The sequence below is a fragment of the Sus scrofa genome, chromosome 6 (assembly GCF_054392235.1).
Source record: "Sus scrofa isolate SSC_HxYL_T2T_F1_AM1 chromosome 6, Sscrofa_HxYL_maternal_Yorkshire_Landrace_v2.0, whole genome shotgun sequence".
Lineage (NCBI taxonomy): Eukaryota > Metazoa > Chordata > Mammalia > Artiodactyla > Suidae > Sus > Sus scrofa.
This window is the reverse complement of record NC_139388.1, coordinates 68,543,368-68,558,152: the sequence shown is the minus strand read 5'-3', so window position 1 is coordinate 68,558,152 and position 14,785 is coordinate 68,543,368. Positions and strand designations below refer to the sequence as shown.

Genomic DNA, 14,785 nt, shown 5'->3' with positions numbered 1-14,785 from the left:
TTCCTCCCACCCCTGCATCTCCATCTCTGCTGCAAACTCGCGCACCCGCGGAGCCAGGCGGGTCACAGCGAGAACGGGCCCTGCCGGGCTTTGGGCAGGATGCTGGGGACTGGAGAACGCGTGGGGAAAGCTCAGTTCAGCTCCAGCCCAGCTGAATACTGTGTCCGGTCTCCATCTTAAAGAGAAGCGAGAAGCCCCTATCTCCTGTGAACGCTCCTGTATTTAAAACTGGCAGCTAATCTTAACTTCAGCCTGCCTGGGCCAAACCAGGGCAGGCTGCCGGGCGCGGCGGCGGGGCTGCGGAGCAGCGCTGGGGTCCTCCTCCACTGCCTGGCGACCGTCGGCTCATAGCCTTGGCCTCGGTCAGCGCGAAGGTCCGCAGCGCGGACCCCGCGGCGCTGGGGTCGCAGGTGGCCGCCTCGGTCGCACGGCCACACTGCGCCTGCGCAGGGCCGCGCCGCAGGACCGAGCCATCGGCCGAGCGGGGAAGCGCGCAGCGCGCGGCACCCCCACCCCGCGATGGAGCCGCCCGTTGCCATGGAGCTGGCGGCTCCCAACCTCGCGGCGGGCAGCCGCGGAGTGGCTCCCCGCCCAGAGAGCGGCCTCTCCGCCCGGAGCCTGACTGCGACGCTGGGGCCCAGGTGGGCCCGCTGACAGGTGGGTCGGTTGGCCTCGGAGCCTGAGGCTGGCATGGGGGCTTTGGCCGCCCCCCAGGCACCTACCCTCGCCTTCCCCACGCAAGTTCTGTCCGAGAAATAACCGCTAGGGCCGGGGTCGCCGGCTGGTTTCAGGGACCCCTCCCTGGCTGGGGTGCAGCTTCCGGGCTCTGCGCGGACCTTGTGGGGTTGTCTTAGCACCTTTAGGAAAGCACAGCTCAAGAGTGAGCCCGGCTGGTGAGAAGAGGAGACCCCAGAGGGAAAAGGGCGCTGGTCCTAATCCCGAGGCCCTCTGAGCTTGGGTTTTAATGGTCACCTTGTTTCTGGAAGCCTCTATAATTGTGTTTCCGTAAACAAATCCTCCTTTATGTGCTCATGTTTATGTATCTAGCAAACAGTGCTTGAACAAGCCGAGTGCGCAACTGGGAGATAAGCGGGCCTGCTGGGGTCCCCAGAGTTCAAAGCATTGCCTAGTAGGTAGCCTGTGCAGACAGATGGTGCATAATTCACAGGTACGCTTTAAGGACTGGTTAGGAAGCCCGCACCAGTAATCTCTTCAGAAATAGAACCTTGTCGGCACCCCAGAATTCAACCCACCCCTGCCTTGCTCCATGCAGATCCCTCCCCCATGACCACAGGCTGACTTTTTAATTCTAATTTTCTTGATTTTCTTTAGCTTTTACCTTTTTTGTTTGTTTGTTTGTTTAGGGCCACACCTGAGGCATATGGAGGTTCCCAGGCTAGGGGTCCAATCGGAGCCATAGTCACTGGCCTGTACCAGAGCCATAGCAACACGGGATCCAAGCCGTGTCTGCGACCTACACCACAGCTCAGGGACCGCCTGATCCTTAACCCACTGAGAGAGATCAGGGATGGAACCTGTGTCCTCATGGATGCTAGTCGGGTTCGTTAACCACTGAGCCACGATGGGAACTCCAGCTTTTACCATTTATAAACAATATAATTGTTCACCTGCTTTTTAAACCTTACATAAGTGGAATAATACTGTATAGATTCTTTTTTAACGTTTGCAACAATCCCAAATTTACATAAAAATTGCAAGTTCAGGAGTTCCCGTTGTGGTGCAGTGGTTAAGGAATCCAACTAGGAACCATGAGGTTGCGGGTTCGATCCCTGGCCTGGCTCAGTGGGTTAAGGATCCGGTGTTGCCGTGAGCTGTGGTGTAGGTCACAGATGCAGCGCAGATCCCGAATTGCTGTGGCTTTGGTGTAGGCCGGTTGCAACCGCTCCGATTCAACCCCTAGCCTGGGAACCTCCATATGCCACGGGAGCAGCCCTAGAAAAGGCAAAAAGACCAAAAAAAAAAAAAAAAAAAAAAAAAATTTCACGTTCAGCATGAACAACTTCTTTTCCTGGAGCATTTGAGAACGAGTTGCCTCCGTAATGCTCTGCCAGCTCCAGACACCTCGGAGTGTGTTTCCCACACGCGGGGACCCTCCCCGGCATCACCACGGCCGGATCCTCACAGTCGGCAGCGTGACATGGACGGGTCACGCCGTGGCGTCCTCAGTCCCAGGCAAGCGTGTTTTTCCAGTTGATCCCATAAAGTCACAAAACCAGAAGGATCTGGTCTGGGACCTTCCGTTGTACTGACTTGTCATCACGTTTCTTTCGTCCCCTTCCGTCCAGAACCTTCCTCGGGCTTTCCCTGACGTCATGACCTGGACACCTTTGAAGGTTACAGGCAGTTACCTTAGGTTTCTCAGCTGTTTCCTCCCGATCAGATACCCATTCTGCGTCTCTGGCAGGAAAGTCCCAGAATCGGCGCCATGTGTCACCCGCCTGCCTTCCTTCCTTCCTCTCAGGTGGCTCGCTGTGGCCCGTTGGTCAGAGTTCTGACGTTTGCTCTGACCGCTTGGTTGAGGTGGCATCTGCCAGGATCTTCACTGGGACGTCGCTTTTGGTGAGTGACGCGTCTTCTGTTGGGAGGTGCTTTGAGTTCACCCCTCCCAGGCTTGAGCTGTGTCCCCCTGGCCCCGACCCCCACAGGGGCTCTCGTAGCTGACGCTGGACTGCCTTGAACTCAGGCTCTGACACCAGCCGGGGCCACTTTGGAGCCTGCTCCGCCGCTCGCCCGGGGCGGACCGGGGCGGAAGGACAAGTTGCTGTTTCCTCTGTCATCCACGCCGTTGCCCAGAGCTGCAGGCCTCCATCCGCATCCCTGCACGGCCCCCCACAGCCCCAGTCCTGCTGATCCGCTGCTGACCGTTCCCAGGCTCACTGCGGTGGGAGCTCTGCTCCGCGAGGCCTTATGGTGGCTCCTGATTTGTGTGTGTTAAGAACTGAGTTGTGTCTCCTCAAAAAAAAAAAAAAAAAAAAAAAAAAAAAAAAAAGATACATTGAAGTCCTCACCCCCAATATGTCAGAATATGACCTCATTTGGGAGTTGGGTCCCCGGGGATGGAATTAGTTGGGATGACGTCCTGCTGGAGGAAGGTGGCCCTGCTCCTGCGACAGGGGCCTTTATCAAAGGGCATTGGAGGTAGACACGCAGAGAACATCAGAGGGGCTGGGCTGGTGCTGCTACAAAGCCCAGGGACCAGAAGCTTGGAGGGAGGCCCAGAATAGCCGCTTCCCTAGCACTTCAGACGAGCTGGCACCTGGACCGCAGGCCTCCGGCCTCCAGAACCTCGAGAGGAACTTTGGTTGTGTCCTCAGACACCCTGTTTGTGAGACTTTGCAGCCCCAGTTGCTATGCGGGGTGAACGCCTAGGGTAGGAATTGCTGAGTCTGAGGCGCGGGAGACGCCATGTCCTGATCCTCGGAGCCCAGGCGGGGGTTCAGGCTGCTCTCTGATCGTGAGCGGGGGAGGTCCTGCTCGGTCACCCAGGCGGGCCCCATGCAACCCCAAGGGTCCTTCTCCGGGGAGAGGGGCGGAGGAGGGAGCCAGAGAGTGCCTGAGCTGACATCATGACTTTGAAGCCGGTCAGATGGGGCCTTGGCCAGGGCATGTGGGCGCCTCCAGAAACTGGAAAAGGCAAGAAAGTGGACCATCCTGTCCCGGAGCCCCTGGGAAGGGAGGGAGGCCGCCCACCGGGCCGGCCTGGACCGGAGCCCGTGCACTCAGCTCGGGCTTTGGACCTCCTGTGAGACAGACATTGAGCGAAGTCCCAGCGTCTGGGGCTGTGTCTTCCCGCAGCCCGGGAATGTACTGGCTCAGAGGGCATGTGTTGAGCCTTCCCAGATGACGCCAGACTCTGCCGAGCACGGGTCCCAGCGCCGGAACCTTCCCGCTGCTTCACACCCAGCCGTGCTGGCTCCTGGGGTCAGGCTGTGTGTCAGCCTGTCTGATGCCGACGTAATAATAGCTCAGTGCGGCTCGAATTCGCCTTTCCCTCGTGACAAGTGAGGCTGAGTGACATTTTTGGTTTAGTATCCAAGACAGATCTTCATCCAACCAGGAGCGTTAAGAGTTAGAGGGAGCGCTGTCAGTCGAGCCGGGAGGACAGACTGGACCAGGACACGCCGATAGGCCGGGTGCCCGGCTGCCCGAGCTGTCAGCCGTGCGTTTGTCCCGCATCGTGAGGTGCCCATCAGAGTCACGCCGTTTTGCTGTTGGGCCGCCTTCTCATTTTTCGTCCTGAGGAACACAGTTGATTGGTGAAGCCGTGTTCCTTTCTGCCGCACAGCTGCGATTCGGCCACACGCGTGTGCCTTCTTCTTCGCGGACTTTCCCGTTTTGGTTTATCACAGGGTGGGGAAGGGAGTTCCCTGTGCCGCACAGCAGGACTTGTTGCTGACCTGCCGGGTATCTGGTGGTTTGTATCTGCTCGTCCCAGACTCCTGCTGTGTCTCACCCTCCCCCACCCTTCCCATCAGCTGGTTTTCTGCGTCTGGGAGGCTGTTTCTGTTCCGTCATAAAGCAGCTTGTTTGCATCACGTTTTCAGTTACACCTGTAAGTGATACCGTGTGATATTTGTCTTCCTCTTTCTGACTTAGCTGCTCAGTGTGGGCATCCTAGTTGCATCATGTTACTGCGAATGGCAGTCTGTCTGTCTTACTGCTGAGTACTGTTCCGCTGTATCTGTGGGCCCCCTCTTCGTCCTCCATGCATCTGCTGATGGACACTTAGGTTGCTTCCATGTCTTGGCTGTTGTGAGTGGTGCTGCAGGGAACACTGGGGCACATGGGTCTTTTGGAGTTAGGCGTCTCCGGATATATGCCAAGGAGTGGGATTGCTGCGTCATATGGAAACTCTGGTTTTAGTTTTTTAAAGAACCTCCCTACTGTTTTCCATAGTGGCTGCACCAATTTACATTCCCATCAACAGTGGAGGAGAGTTCGCGTCTCTCCTCACCCTCTCCAGCGTTTGTCATTTGGAGACTTGTTAGCGATGGCCACTCTGACTGGTGAGAGATGGTACCTCATCGTGGTTTAGATTTGCGTTTCTCTAATAATTAATGATGTTGAGCATCTTTTCATGTGCCTCCTGCCATCTTTATATCTTCTTTGGAGAAGTGTCTATTTAGGTCTTTTGCCTGGTTTTTTTATTACTATTTCTTCATTGATTTCTCTCTTTTAAAATGTTTGTCTTTCGTTTTTTTAGGGCCGCACCCACAGAATATGGAGGTTCCTGGTCTAGGGGTCAAATTGGAGCTACAGCTGCCAGCCTATGCCAGAGCCATAGCAACACGGGATCCAAGCTGTGTCTGCGACCTACACCACAGCTCACAGCAACGCCAGATCCTGAACCCACTGAGGGAGGCCAGGGATCGAACCCACATCCTCATGGATACTCATCAGGTTCGTTACTCAGTGAGCCATGACAGGAACTCCCTGGATCAATGATTTCTTCAGGGATCCATTGGTTGTTTAGTAGCATATTATTAAGCCTCCATGTATTTGTTTCTTGCAGGGTTTTTTTCCGTATAGATTTCTAGTCCCATAACATGGTCAGAACAGATGCCAGATATGATTTCAGTTTCCTTAAATCTGTCGAGACTTGTCATCACTATTCGCAACAGCCAAGACACGGAAGCAGCCTAAATGTCCATCAATAGATGAATGGATAAAGATGTGTGTGTGTGTGTGTGTGTGTGTGTGTGTGTACAATACTACTCAGCTGTACAAATAAAATAATGCCATTTGCAGCAACATGGATGGACCTGGAGATTATTTTTTAAGTGAAGTGAGTCAGAAAGAGAAAGGTAAATACCATATGATATCCCTTATGTGTGGAATCTAAAATATGTCACAAATGAACTTATCTACAAAACAGAAACAGATTCACGGACATAAAGAACAGACCTGTGGTTGACAAGGGGGGGATTGGAGAGGGATGGACTGGGAGACTGGGATTAACGCATGCAGACTAGTGTCTACAGGATGGAGAAACAACAAGGTCCTACCATGCAGCACAGGGGACTCTCTTCACTGTCCTGTGATGAACCATCATGGGAAGGAAATATGTGAAAGAATGTATGTGTGTGTAACTGAATCACTTTGCTTCATAGCAGAAATTCACACAACATTGTCAATCAACTCCAACAAAATAAAGAGTAGTTCATTATTTTAAAAAATCGAAATTTGTTTTGTGGCCTAGCACATGATCTATCCTGGAGACTGTTCCATGCACAGTTGAAAAGAATGTGTATTTTGCTCTTTTGGGGATGGAGTGTTCTACATAGATCTGTTCAGTTCATCAGGTCAAATTGTCATGTAGGGCCAGTGTTTCCTCACAGATTTTCTGTCTTGATGACCTGGATGTCTGAACGATCTGACACTGATGTGTGGTTTTGAAGTCCCTACTATTACTGTGTTGCTGTCAGTCTCTCCTTTAGTAATTCGTTAACACTTGCCTTATGGATTTAGGTGCGCCGTGCTCCTATGCAGAGTACATATGTAATTGCAATGGGTATATCTTTTTCTTGGATCAATCCCTTGATCAGCATGTAAAGTCCTTCTTTGTCTCTTATAATAGTCTCTGTTTTAAAGTCTATCTTGTCTGATAGAAATATTGCTAACTCAGCTTTTTTTCATTTCCATTTTTTTGTTTGTTTGTTTTTGCTACACCCTATGGCATGCGGAAGTTCCTGGATCAGGGATCAAACCCAAGCCACAGCAGTGACAATGCCAGCTCCTTACCTGCTGAGCCAGGGAACCCCTTCATTTTCATTTGTGTGGAATGCCTTTTTCCATCCCCTTTCAGTCAGCGTGTGTCTCTAGATCCGAAATAAATCTCTTATGGGTATCATAGGTATGGGTCATGTTTTTTGTCCATTTGGCCACTCCGTGTCTTTTGATTGGAGCATTTACTGCATTTACATTTAAAGTAACTATTGATAGCTATGTACCTTTTGTCATTTTTAATGTTTTGGGGCTGTTATTTTAGTTTCTTTTTGTTCTGCTCTTCTTTTGCTCTCTTCCCTTGTGATTTGATGACTAGGTTATGTTTGGATTCCTTTCTCTCTCTCTCTCTTTTTTTTTTTTAATCTTTTTGCTTTTTAGGGCTGCACCCACAGCATGTGGAGGTTCCCAGGCTAGGGGTCGAATCAGAGCTGTAGCCGCCAGCCTACACCACAGCCACAGCAACGCAGGATCTGAGCCATGTCTGTGACCTACACCAGAGCTCACGGCAACGCCAGATCCTTAACCCACTGAGTGAGGCCAGGGATCGAACCCGCAACCTCATGGTTCCTCGTCGGATTCACTTCTACTGAGCCGCAACGGGAACTCCTCCATATTCCCTCTTTACGTTTGTTTGATCCTTACTGTTTAATTACACCGTGCTGGGGCCTGGTTCTCTTTGGGTTGATTCTGTTTGGGACTCTGTGCTTCATGGACCTGGACGTCTATTTCCTTTCCCAGGTTAGGGAAGTTTTCAGCTCTTATGTCTTCAAATTTGTTCTCTGTCCCTTTCTCTCTCTCTCTCTTCTCCTTCTCAACCCCTATAATGTGAATGTTAGTTCACTTGATGCTGTCCCAGAGGTCTCTTAAATTGTTCTCATTTCCTTCTTTTTTTTTTTTTTTTTTTTTTAGGGCCACACCCATGGCGTATAGAGGTTCTCAGGCTAGGGGTCAAATTGGAGCTACAGCTGCCAGCCTACACCACAGCCATAGCAATGCAGGATCTGAGCTGTGTCTGCAACCTGCACCATAGCTCACGGCACCAGATCCTTAACCCACTGAGCAAGGCCAGGGATCGAACCTGCAACCTCATGGTTCCTAGTCGGATTCGTTAACCACTGCGCCACGATGGGAACTCCTCATTTCTTTTTATTCTTGTTTCTGTTCAGCTTCAGTGATTTCCACTGTCATCTATTTTTCCACTCTGTTCTTCTGTGTCACCTAACCTGCCGAGTCCTTCCCGTGTACTTTGTATTTCAGTTATTTAGTCTCCATCTCTGGGTCTTTGTTTTTCTAACTCTTGGTTAACAGCGTCTCGCCTCTCCCTCGGCCCCTTTTTCTCCCAGCTTCTCTGAGCACCCTCACAGCCATTCCCTGGACTCTCTCCTGGGTTGCTTACCCCACTCACTTCGCTCTTCCTCTGAGGTGTGATCCTTTGTTTGGAGCGTGTCCCTCTGTCGCCTCATTTCACCTCATTTCCTGCTTTTATTGGTATGTATCTGGCAGGCTGGTTGCACTTCCAAACCTTGAAGACATGGCCTTTTTAGAGGCGTCCCACATGCCCACACGGGCCCCACGTGGGCCTTGTGCTTCTTCCGCTGTGGTGGGCTGACTCCTGTGCGTGGGTCTCGCACGTGTGGTTGGCTGCTGGTCTGCTCGCTTGCCAGGCCTGCCTTGTGAGGAGGTTGCTGGGCACTGGTTGGCTGGCGGGGTCACTGGGTGGCTGGCTGCAGAGCCCCAGGTGGTCCCAGGGCTAGTGCTGGCCCACCGGTGAGTGGGGCCAGGTTCCAGGGTGGATGGCTGCAGGGCTCTGGGGGTCCTAGAGCTGGCATAAGCTCACTGGTGAGTGGCACTGCTTCCTGACATGGCTGGCTCTGGGGCCTGGGGTGTCCCAAAACAGGGCTGACCTCTTGGTAAGTGAAGCCAGATGCCAGGGCAGGTGGCTGAGGGGCCCCACGTGTCTTGGAACTGATGTTGGCCTGCTGGCGGGTGGGCTGGGTCCTGACATGGCAGGGGCTCTGGTGGTCCTGGGCTGGTGTCAGCCCACTGGTGAGTGGAGTCGAGGCCCAGGCAGTCCTAGGACTAGTGCCAGCCCACTGGCGGGTGAAGCCAGATCCCTGGCATGGGTGTGCCGGCCCACTGGTGGGCAGGGCTGGTGCCAGGGAGTCTGGTGGCTGATGCCTGCCCACCGGTGGGTGAAGCTGGTCCTGGCCCTGGTGTGGGACGCTGGGTCCGGCGCTAACGGGCTCCAGGGAAGATTCCACGGTGGCCCTGCCAGCACCAGTGTCCAGGTGGTGGAACGAGCTCCCAGAACGAGTGTCCCCAGGGTACGCGCCCCGGGAGGCTGTTCGAGGTCAGCAGGTGCATCTGGCCCAGCCCCTGCCGGATGCCCGCTGCTGCCCTGGGTCCTGGAGTGTGAGAGTCCGTGTGCCTAACAGTGGCGTCTCCACTTGCCCCAGCCCGCTGGCCCGCCCAAGTGAGCCCTGCTGGCCTCAAAGCTGTGTGTTCTAGGGGCTCGTCTAGGGGCGAGCTGGACCCCAGGCTGGAGCCTGATGTGGGCTTCGGACCCCTCGCTCCCTGGGGAGACCCTCTGCCGCTGTGACGACCCTCCCAGGGCGAGTCGCCCACTTGGGGCTGGGGTCTTGGCTACACCCCTCCCTCCCTCCCCTGCCTCATCGTGGGCATTCTTTACATCGTCTGCTGGTCTTTTCTGCCAGGCTCTGTCTCGCTCATCAGTTGCTCTGTACTTGGTAGTGATTCTGGCGGGGGGAGGGGGCCCGGGTCATCCTGCCCCGCTGTCTTGGCCACATTGTCACTGTTTGTTACTGATTTGGGCTGATCCGTTTGGTCAGAGAACAAGCTTTGCAAGATTTTAGTTCTTTGAAATGTATCAGGAGTTCCTCTCATGGATCAGCAGAAACGAATCTGAGTAGCATCCACGAGGAGGCAGATTCGATCCCTGGCCTCACTCCGTGGGTTAAGGATCCAGTGTTGCCATGAGCTGCGGAGTAGGTCGCAGAGGAAGCTCGGATTTGGCGTGGCTGTGGCTGTGGTGCAGGCCGGCATCTGTCGCTCCGATTTGACTCCTCGTCTGGGAACCTCCATATGCCACAGATGCAGCCCTAAAAAGACAAAAGACAGAAGGAAAAAGAAAGAAATGAAATGTGTTGAGTCCTGCTTTGGGGCCAGTAGATGGGTTTTGTAAATATTCTGCGAGGGGTTTAAAGGTTTACAGCTGCTGTTTATGTTCCAGGTACAGACGGGTTTTCGGGGTTCCGTCTGTGCTGGGCTGCTTACACGAATGTGGCACCAGGGTCTGACTCTGTCTGCTTCGCCCTCAGTCCCCGAGGGGCGTGCGCAAGACTTTCCCACCAGGCGCTGTGCTTTCAGCTCCTCCTCCCCACTCTGTTCATCTTCGCTTTGTCTGTTCCGTGGATTTAATCCTGGTGGACCTTCCTGGGGAGCTGAACCTCTGGTTGTGACACGACCCGCTTCCTGCTGGTACTGCTGTTTGCCCGGAGAACTTTCATCGTTTCTAGATACCTCCAGCGGCTTCCTATCTAGGGTTTCTCTACAGTGCATCCTTTTCTGACTTTTAAAATGCAAGGCTTCTGTACGATGTTGTTTCAGAATTCGTTTTTAAATGTATACGGTTAGATGTTCGTTGTTATTGGTGGTGGTATTTTGATCTACTTTGATCAGATTCTTTATCACCTAGACCGTGACCTGATTCTTTCTTCCTGTCAATTCTCTAAGGTGCTGAAGACAATGAAAATCCAGTTTTTCTAACTTTTTTGGATAGCCGATTGATTCCCAGCACAGGACTGCCGCCTGCTTCTTGACCAAGTGTCAGCACATCTCTCACCCTGCCTCGCACGCATGTTGGAGGGGGCTCCTGACCGCAGGCCGTGCGGTGCGTGCGGGGCCGGGGCCAGTCACCACTCCCCCTCCTCCCCGCCCGCTTCTGTCCCCTTCACACTGTCGCTTGTCCTACGTGCCTCGTCCTTGCAGACTCCTGTATTTAAAAACCTGAACCCGGAGCTCCTGTCATGGCTCCATGGTAACAAACCCGACCAGGATCCATGAGGACGTGGGTTTGATCCCTGGCCTCGCTCAGTGGGTTAAGGATCCGGTGTTGCGGTGAGCTGTGGGGTTGGTCACAGACACGGCTTGGATCCCAAGTTGCTGTGGCTGTGGTGTAGGCCGGCAGTTGCAGCCCGGATGAGACTCCTAACCTTCGAACCTCCATATTCCAAGGGTGTGGCCCCAAAAAGACAAAACAAAACAGAAACCCTGAACCCTTGCGATGTCGTTTGAGGATTTGATTTAAAGGGGGTCAGGGGCCACCTGTCTGGAACTGCCAGCTTTCACTGAACAGTCAAAGCGTCTGTGGTTTGATGGAATTGTCTTAGGTGGAGCTGCGTCTGTGATGTTGGGCCTCTTACCAGTGTCACCCCCAGGGCATCAATTAAACGTTTGATATGTGATGTGATGAGCACGGGGCAGAACAGCCTGGACCACTTTGCAGGTGTCTTCTGAAGGCCTTTTGCGGGCCGGGGGACAAGTAGCTGTTCTGAAGGGGGAGGAATGCCGTCGGTATTTTAAAAGATGCCTTCGAAGCCAGCCTCTCGGGACTCGAGTGCACAGCTCCTTGCAGCATTAAAAAAATAAATGACTCACATCGACTTATTTACCACTTACTGAGGAAACATTATTAGGCTTTGAAACTATTTCCCAGTGAATCACCCTGGTGCAATCACTCAGTTAAACAATGAAAAACACAGTCTACAGTTTCAGCGTCTCGTCCGCCATCGCAACACCAAGACCATGAGCCCCGGTGCCGAGGTCCACACGTCAAGCTCCCGGCATCCTCCCAGAACGCATCGAGGCGCAGTGAGCCTTCTGAAGGGCCTCGGGAACCGTGGCCCTGCATGTTCGTGAGGTGGCAGGTGACGCAAGCCGCTGTAACTGACGCGCTGCAACAAATCAGACGCTCCCTGCATGAGTGTGACAGCCGAGCACACCTGCAGAAGCACCCCCGCGAGCAAGACCCGGAGCGGCCCCGCCACCCCTGCCTCCAGCCCGAAGCGCCCCCCGGCCTCCACCTCGGTCGCCATGCGCGCCGCTCCCTGAGCCCGTGTTTCAGGGCGTCACCTTGTGCTCTTTACGGCGCTGGCCTGTCACCTGCTGTCACCATGGGGACTGTCGGGGGCTTCCGGGCGGGCTGTTCCGTGCGGTGCTGTGAACGGTCCTGTGCGTGTCTTCTCGGGACAGGGGCCTCGGAGGCTTCCGGGCCGCGGCGGGTACGCAGTGGGCACGTGGTGGGCACGCGGTGGCCTCGGGCTTTGGGCTCTTTCAAGAGAAGACGCGTGTGTCTTCTGAGCTGCTGCCGGCGGGGGAGCCTGCATGAGTCTGAGGGTCCGGCGAGCGGACTAAGGCCCGGGCACCCTGCGACACGATGACCAGCAGGATCGGGTCGCATAATTAAGCATCGTGCTGTCGTCTGGTGGGAATTTTACAACCGGTGTTCCTGGCAGCTCTGAGGTCCGTGACCCCGTGATGCTGCCGCTCTCCCTGGGGGCGCCGGCACCCCAGCCCAGAGTCGGCTGGGCCATCGGTGGTAGGACTTAGGGTTTGGCGGCTTCGTTTGGGGGCGTCCTGCGAGGCGTGCAGCGGTGCCACCTCGTGACCGTGACCTGGTTTCCGAGGCACCGGTGCTGCGGCCCCATGTCGCGCTCGGCAGCCGTTTGTCCGTGGCCTTTTGTCGTGTCTGTCCTAAAGTGTTTGTCCCTTTCCAGCCAGGGTTTGGACTTCCTGCCAATACTTAGATTTTCTTTTTGTTCCCCGGGGACAGGGCCTCGGTCCAATAAACGTGCTGCAAGTATTTTTGTGTAGTCTGCGGCTTATCTCTTCGTTTTCTTAATGTCCTTTTATGAGAGAAATTGTTAATTCTGATGAAATCCAATGTTCCAGTTCTTTGAAAAACTGTCACTTAGGTGTTATAACTCTTTCTGTAGCTGGTTTCCGCCTCCCGGGATGGAGGAAGCCGCCGGCCTGGTCCCTGAGGAGACACTTGTGGACGAAGCCCCCCCCGTGGACGATGGTAACTGATAGAGGCCTTGTCACCAATCACACGTTTCATTCAACAGCAGAGAAGGCAAATGATGTGCTTCCTAGTTGCCCTTTAGTCGCCTTTTGTCAGAGAGGCTGCATCTTGGAAACCCCTGTTTTTTCTCAGGAAGGTAGCGTCTCTTATCCTGCCTTTAGTGGGACGAGACGTTGCAGCCGAGACGTCTGAGAGTGACAAGTCTGAGGCCACTTTTGTTTTCTGTTCCTGGAAGCTTTTATTTTATTTTATTTAATTTATTTATTTATTTATTTATTTGCCTTTTCTAGGGCCGCTCCCGTGGCACATGGAGGTTCCCAGGCTAGGGGTCGAATCGGAGCTGTAGCTGCCGTCCTACACCACAGCCACAGTCACAGCAACACAGGATCCGAGCCATGTCTGTGACCTACAGCACAGCGCACGGCAACACCGGATCCTTAACCCACTGAGCAAGGGGCAGAGACCGAACCTGCAACCTCATGGTTCCTAGTTGGATTCGTTAACCACTGAGGCACGACAGGAACTCCAATCTTTTCCTGGAAGCTTTTAGATGTTAAAAAAAAAAAAAACAACAACAACAGATGATCTGCCATTTCTGAGATCTGCCCTGATTTGGGCCGGAGCTGGACGCCAGGCAGGACACCAGGCAGGACACCAGGCTGGACACCAGGCGGGACCCCAGGCAGGATAGTCTGACCTGGAAACGCCTCCTCGCCCCCCGCCCCACCCCAGGTGTTCTGCTGAGTCAGCCCCACGTGTCTTCTGATGGTGGGTTGACTCCTAGAATTTTGCTTCAGTCATCCCACTGAGGTTTAATGACGGAGCGAGCAGCCCAAGCCGTGGTGTTTGCCGTGTTTTCCTGCATGTCTGCAGTGAGTTCTAGGACAGTAATTCCCCGACTGTTTTGCCAGGGAACACCTCCTTTTTTTTTTTTTTTTTTTTTTTTTTTTTTTTTTGGCCATTCCTGTGACATGCAAAAGTTCCCCGGCCAGCCATCAAGCCCACATCATAGCAGTGACCTGAGCTACAGCAGTGACGGCACCAGACCCTTCACCTGCTGGGACACCAGGGAGCTCCCCCCTTACATGCCCAAAAAGTACTGACCCAAAGGGCTTTGGTGCTTATATCTTTCAGTGTTGACCATATTAAAGCGAAAGCTGGATCTCTCGTCGTGGTGCAGTGGAACAGAATCCAACTAGTTTCCATGAGGATGCAGGTTCAATCTCTGCCCTCACTCAGTGGGTTAAGGATCCGGCGTTGCCATGAGCTGTGGTGTAGGTTGCAGATGCAGCTCAGATCCCATGTTGCTGTGGCTGTGGGGTAGATCGGCGGCTACAGCCCAGATTTGACCCCTAGCCTGGGAACTTCCATATGCCAAGGGTGTAGCCCCAAAAAGCAAAAAATAAAAAAATAAAACTAAAGCTAAGGAGTTCCCACTGTGGCACAGCAGGTTAGGGATCTGGTATTGTCTCTGCAGGGGCTCAGGTTCAATCCCTGGCCCAGCACAGTGGGTTAAGGATCCAGAATGGCTGCAAACTGTGGCTCAGATTCAATCCCTGGCCAAAAAAAAAAGAAAAAAAAAAAACAAGTAAACTTGAAAAAAAGTTCGTGTTTGTTTACTCACGACAGCAGTCATGAACCCATATGTGACATAAAGAGCCCGGGCTGAGAGAAGACAGCCGGGCTTCACATTTGCACCTGTTGGTCTGTGTCAGTAACAGCTGCCAGGTGCCTCTGGGAGGTGCTATGCACTCGTGAGACAAAGAAGGAAGACGTGCAGTGCTTCACTGTTGTCATGGAGATAGCTTTGTCCTTCCGACCCTGTGAAGAGCTTTAGGAGCCCCGCCGGGTGCCCTGGGCCAGGCGCTGAGGGCCACTGCTCCGAGACGCCGGCGCTGCCCGGCCAGCTTGAGCTGGTCAGGGCTTATCCGAGAA

At 53.7% G+C, this 14,785-nt stretch overlaps 1 protein-coding gene across 21 annotated transcripts in view; it reads left to right on the top strand.

Annotated features, from left to right (window-relative positions):
* The first annotated feature begins 576 nt into the window (after positions 1 to 576).
* CFAP74 (cilia and flagella associated protein 74) overlaps positions 577 to 14,785 on the top strand; it is a 62,862-nt gene continuing 48,653 nt past the window's right edge. For 20 of the 21 annotated variants that reach the window (XR_014806948.1, XR_014806944.1, XR_014806945.1 and 17 more), the window contains exons 1-3: positions 577 to 657; positions 2,483 to 2,580; positions 12,762 to 12,847. Coding sequence is in view for 11 of the 21 variants with exons in the window: in XM_084962575.1 (XP_084818701.1) it covers positions 12,781 to 12,847 (67 nt within the window). In the remaining 10 variants the exon portion in view is untranslated. Of the gene's footprint in view, positions 658 to 2,482; positions 2,581 to 12,761; positions 12,848 to 14,785 lie in introns of those variants that run through there. The other variant, XM_084962577.1, reaches the window with a different exon arrangement.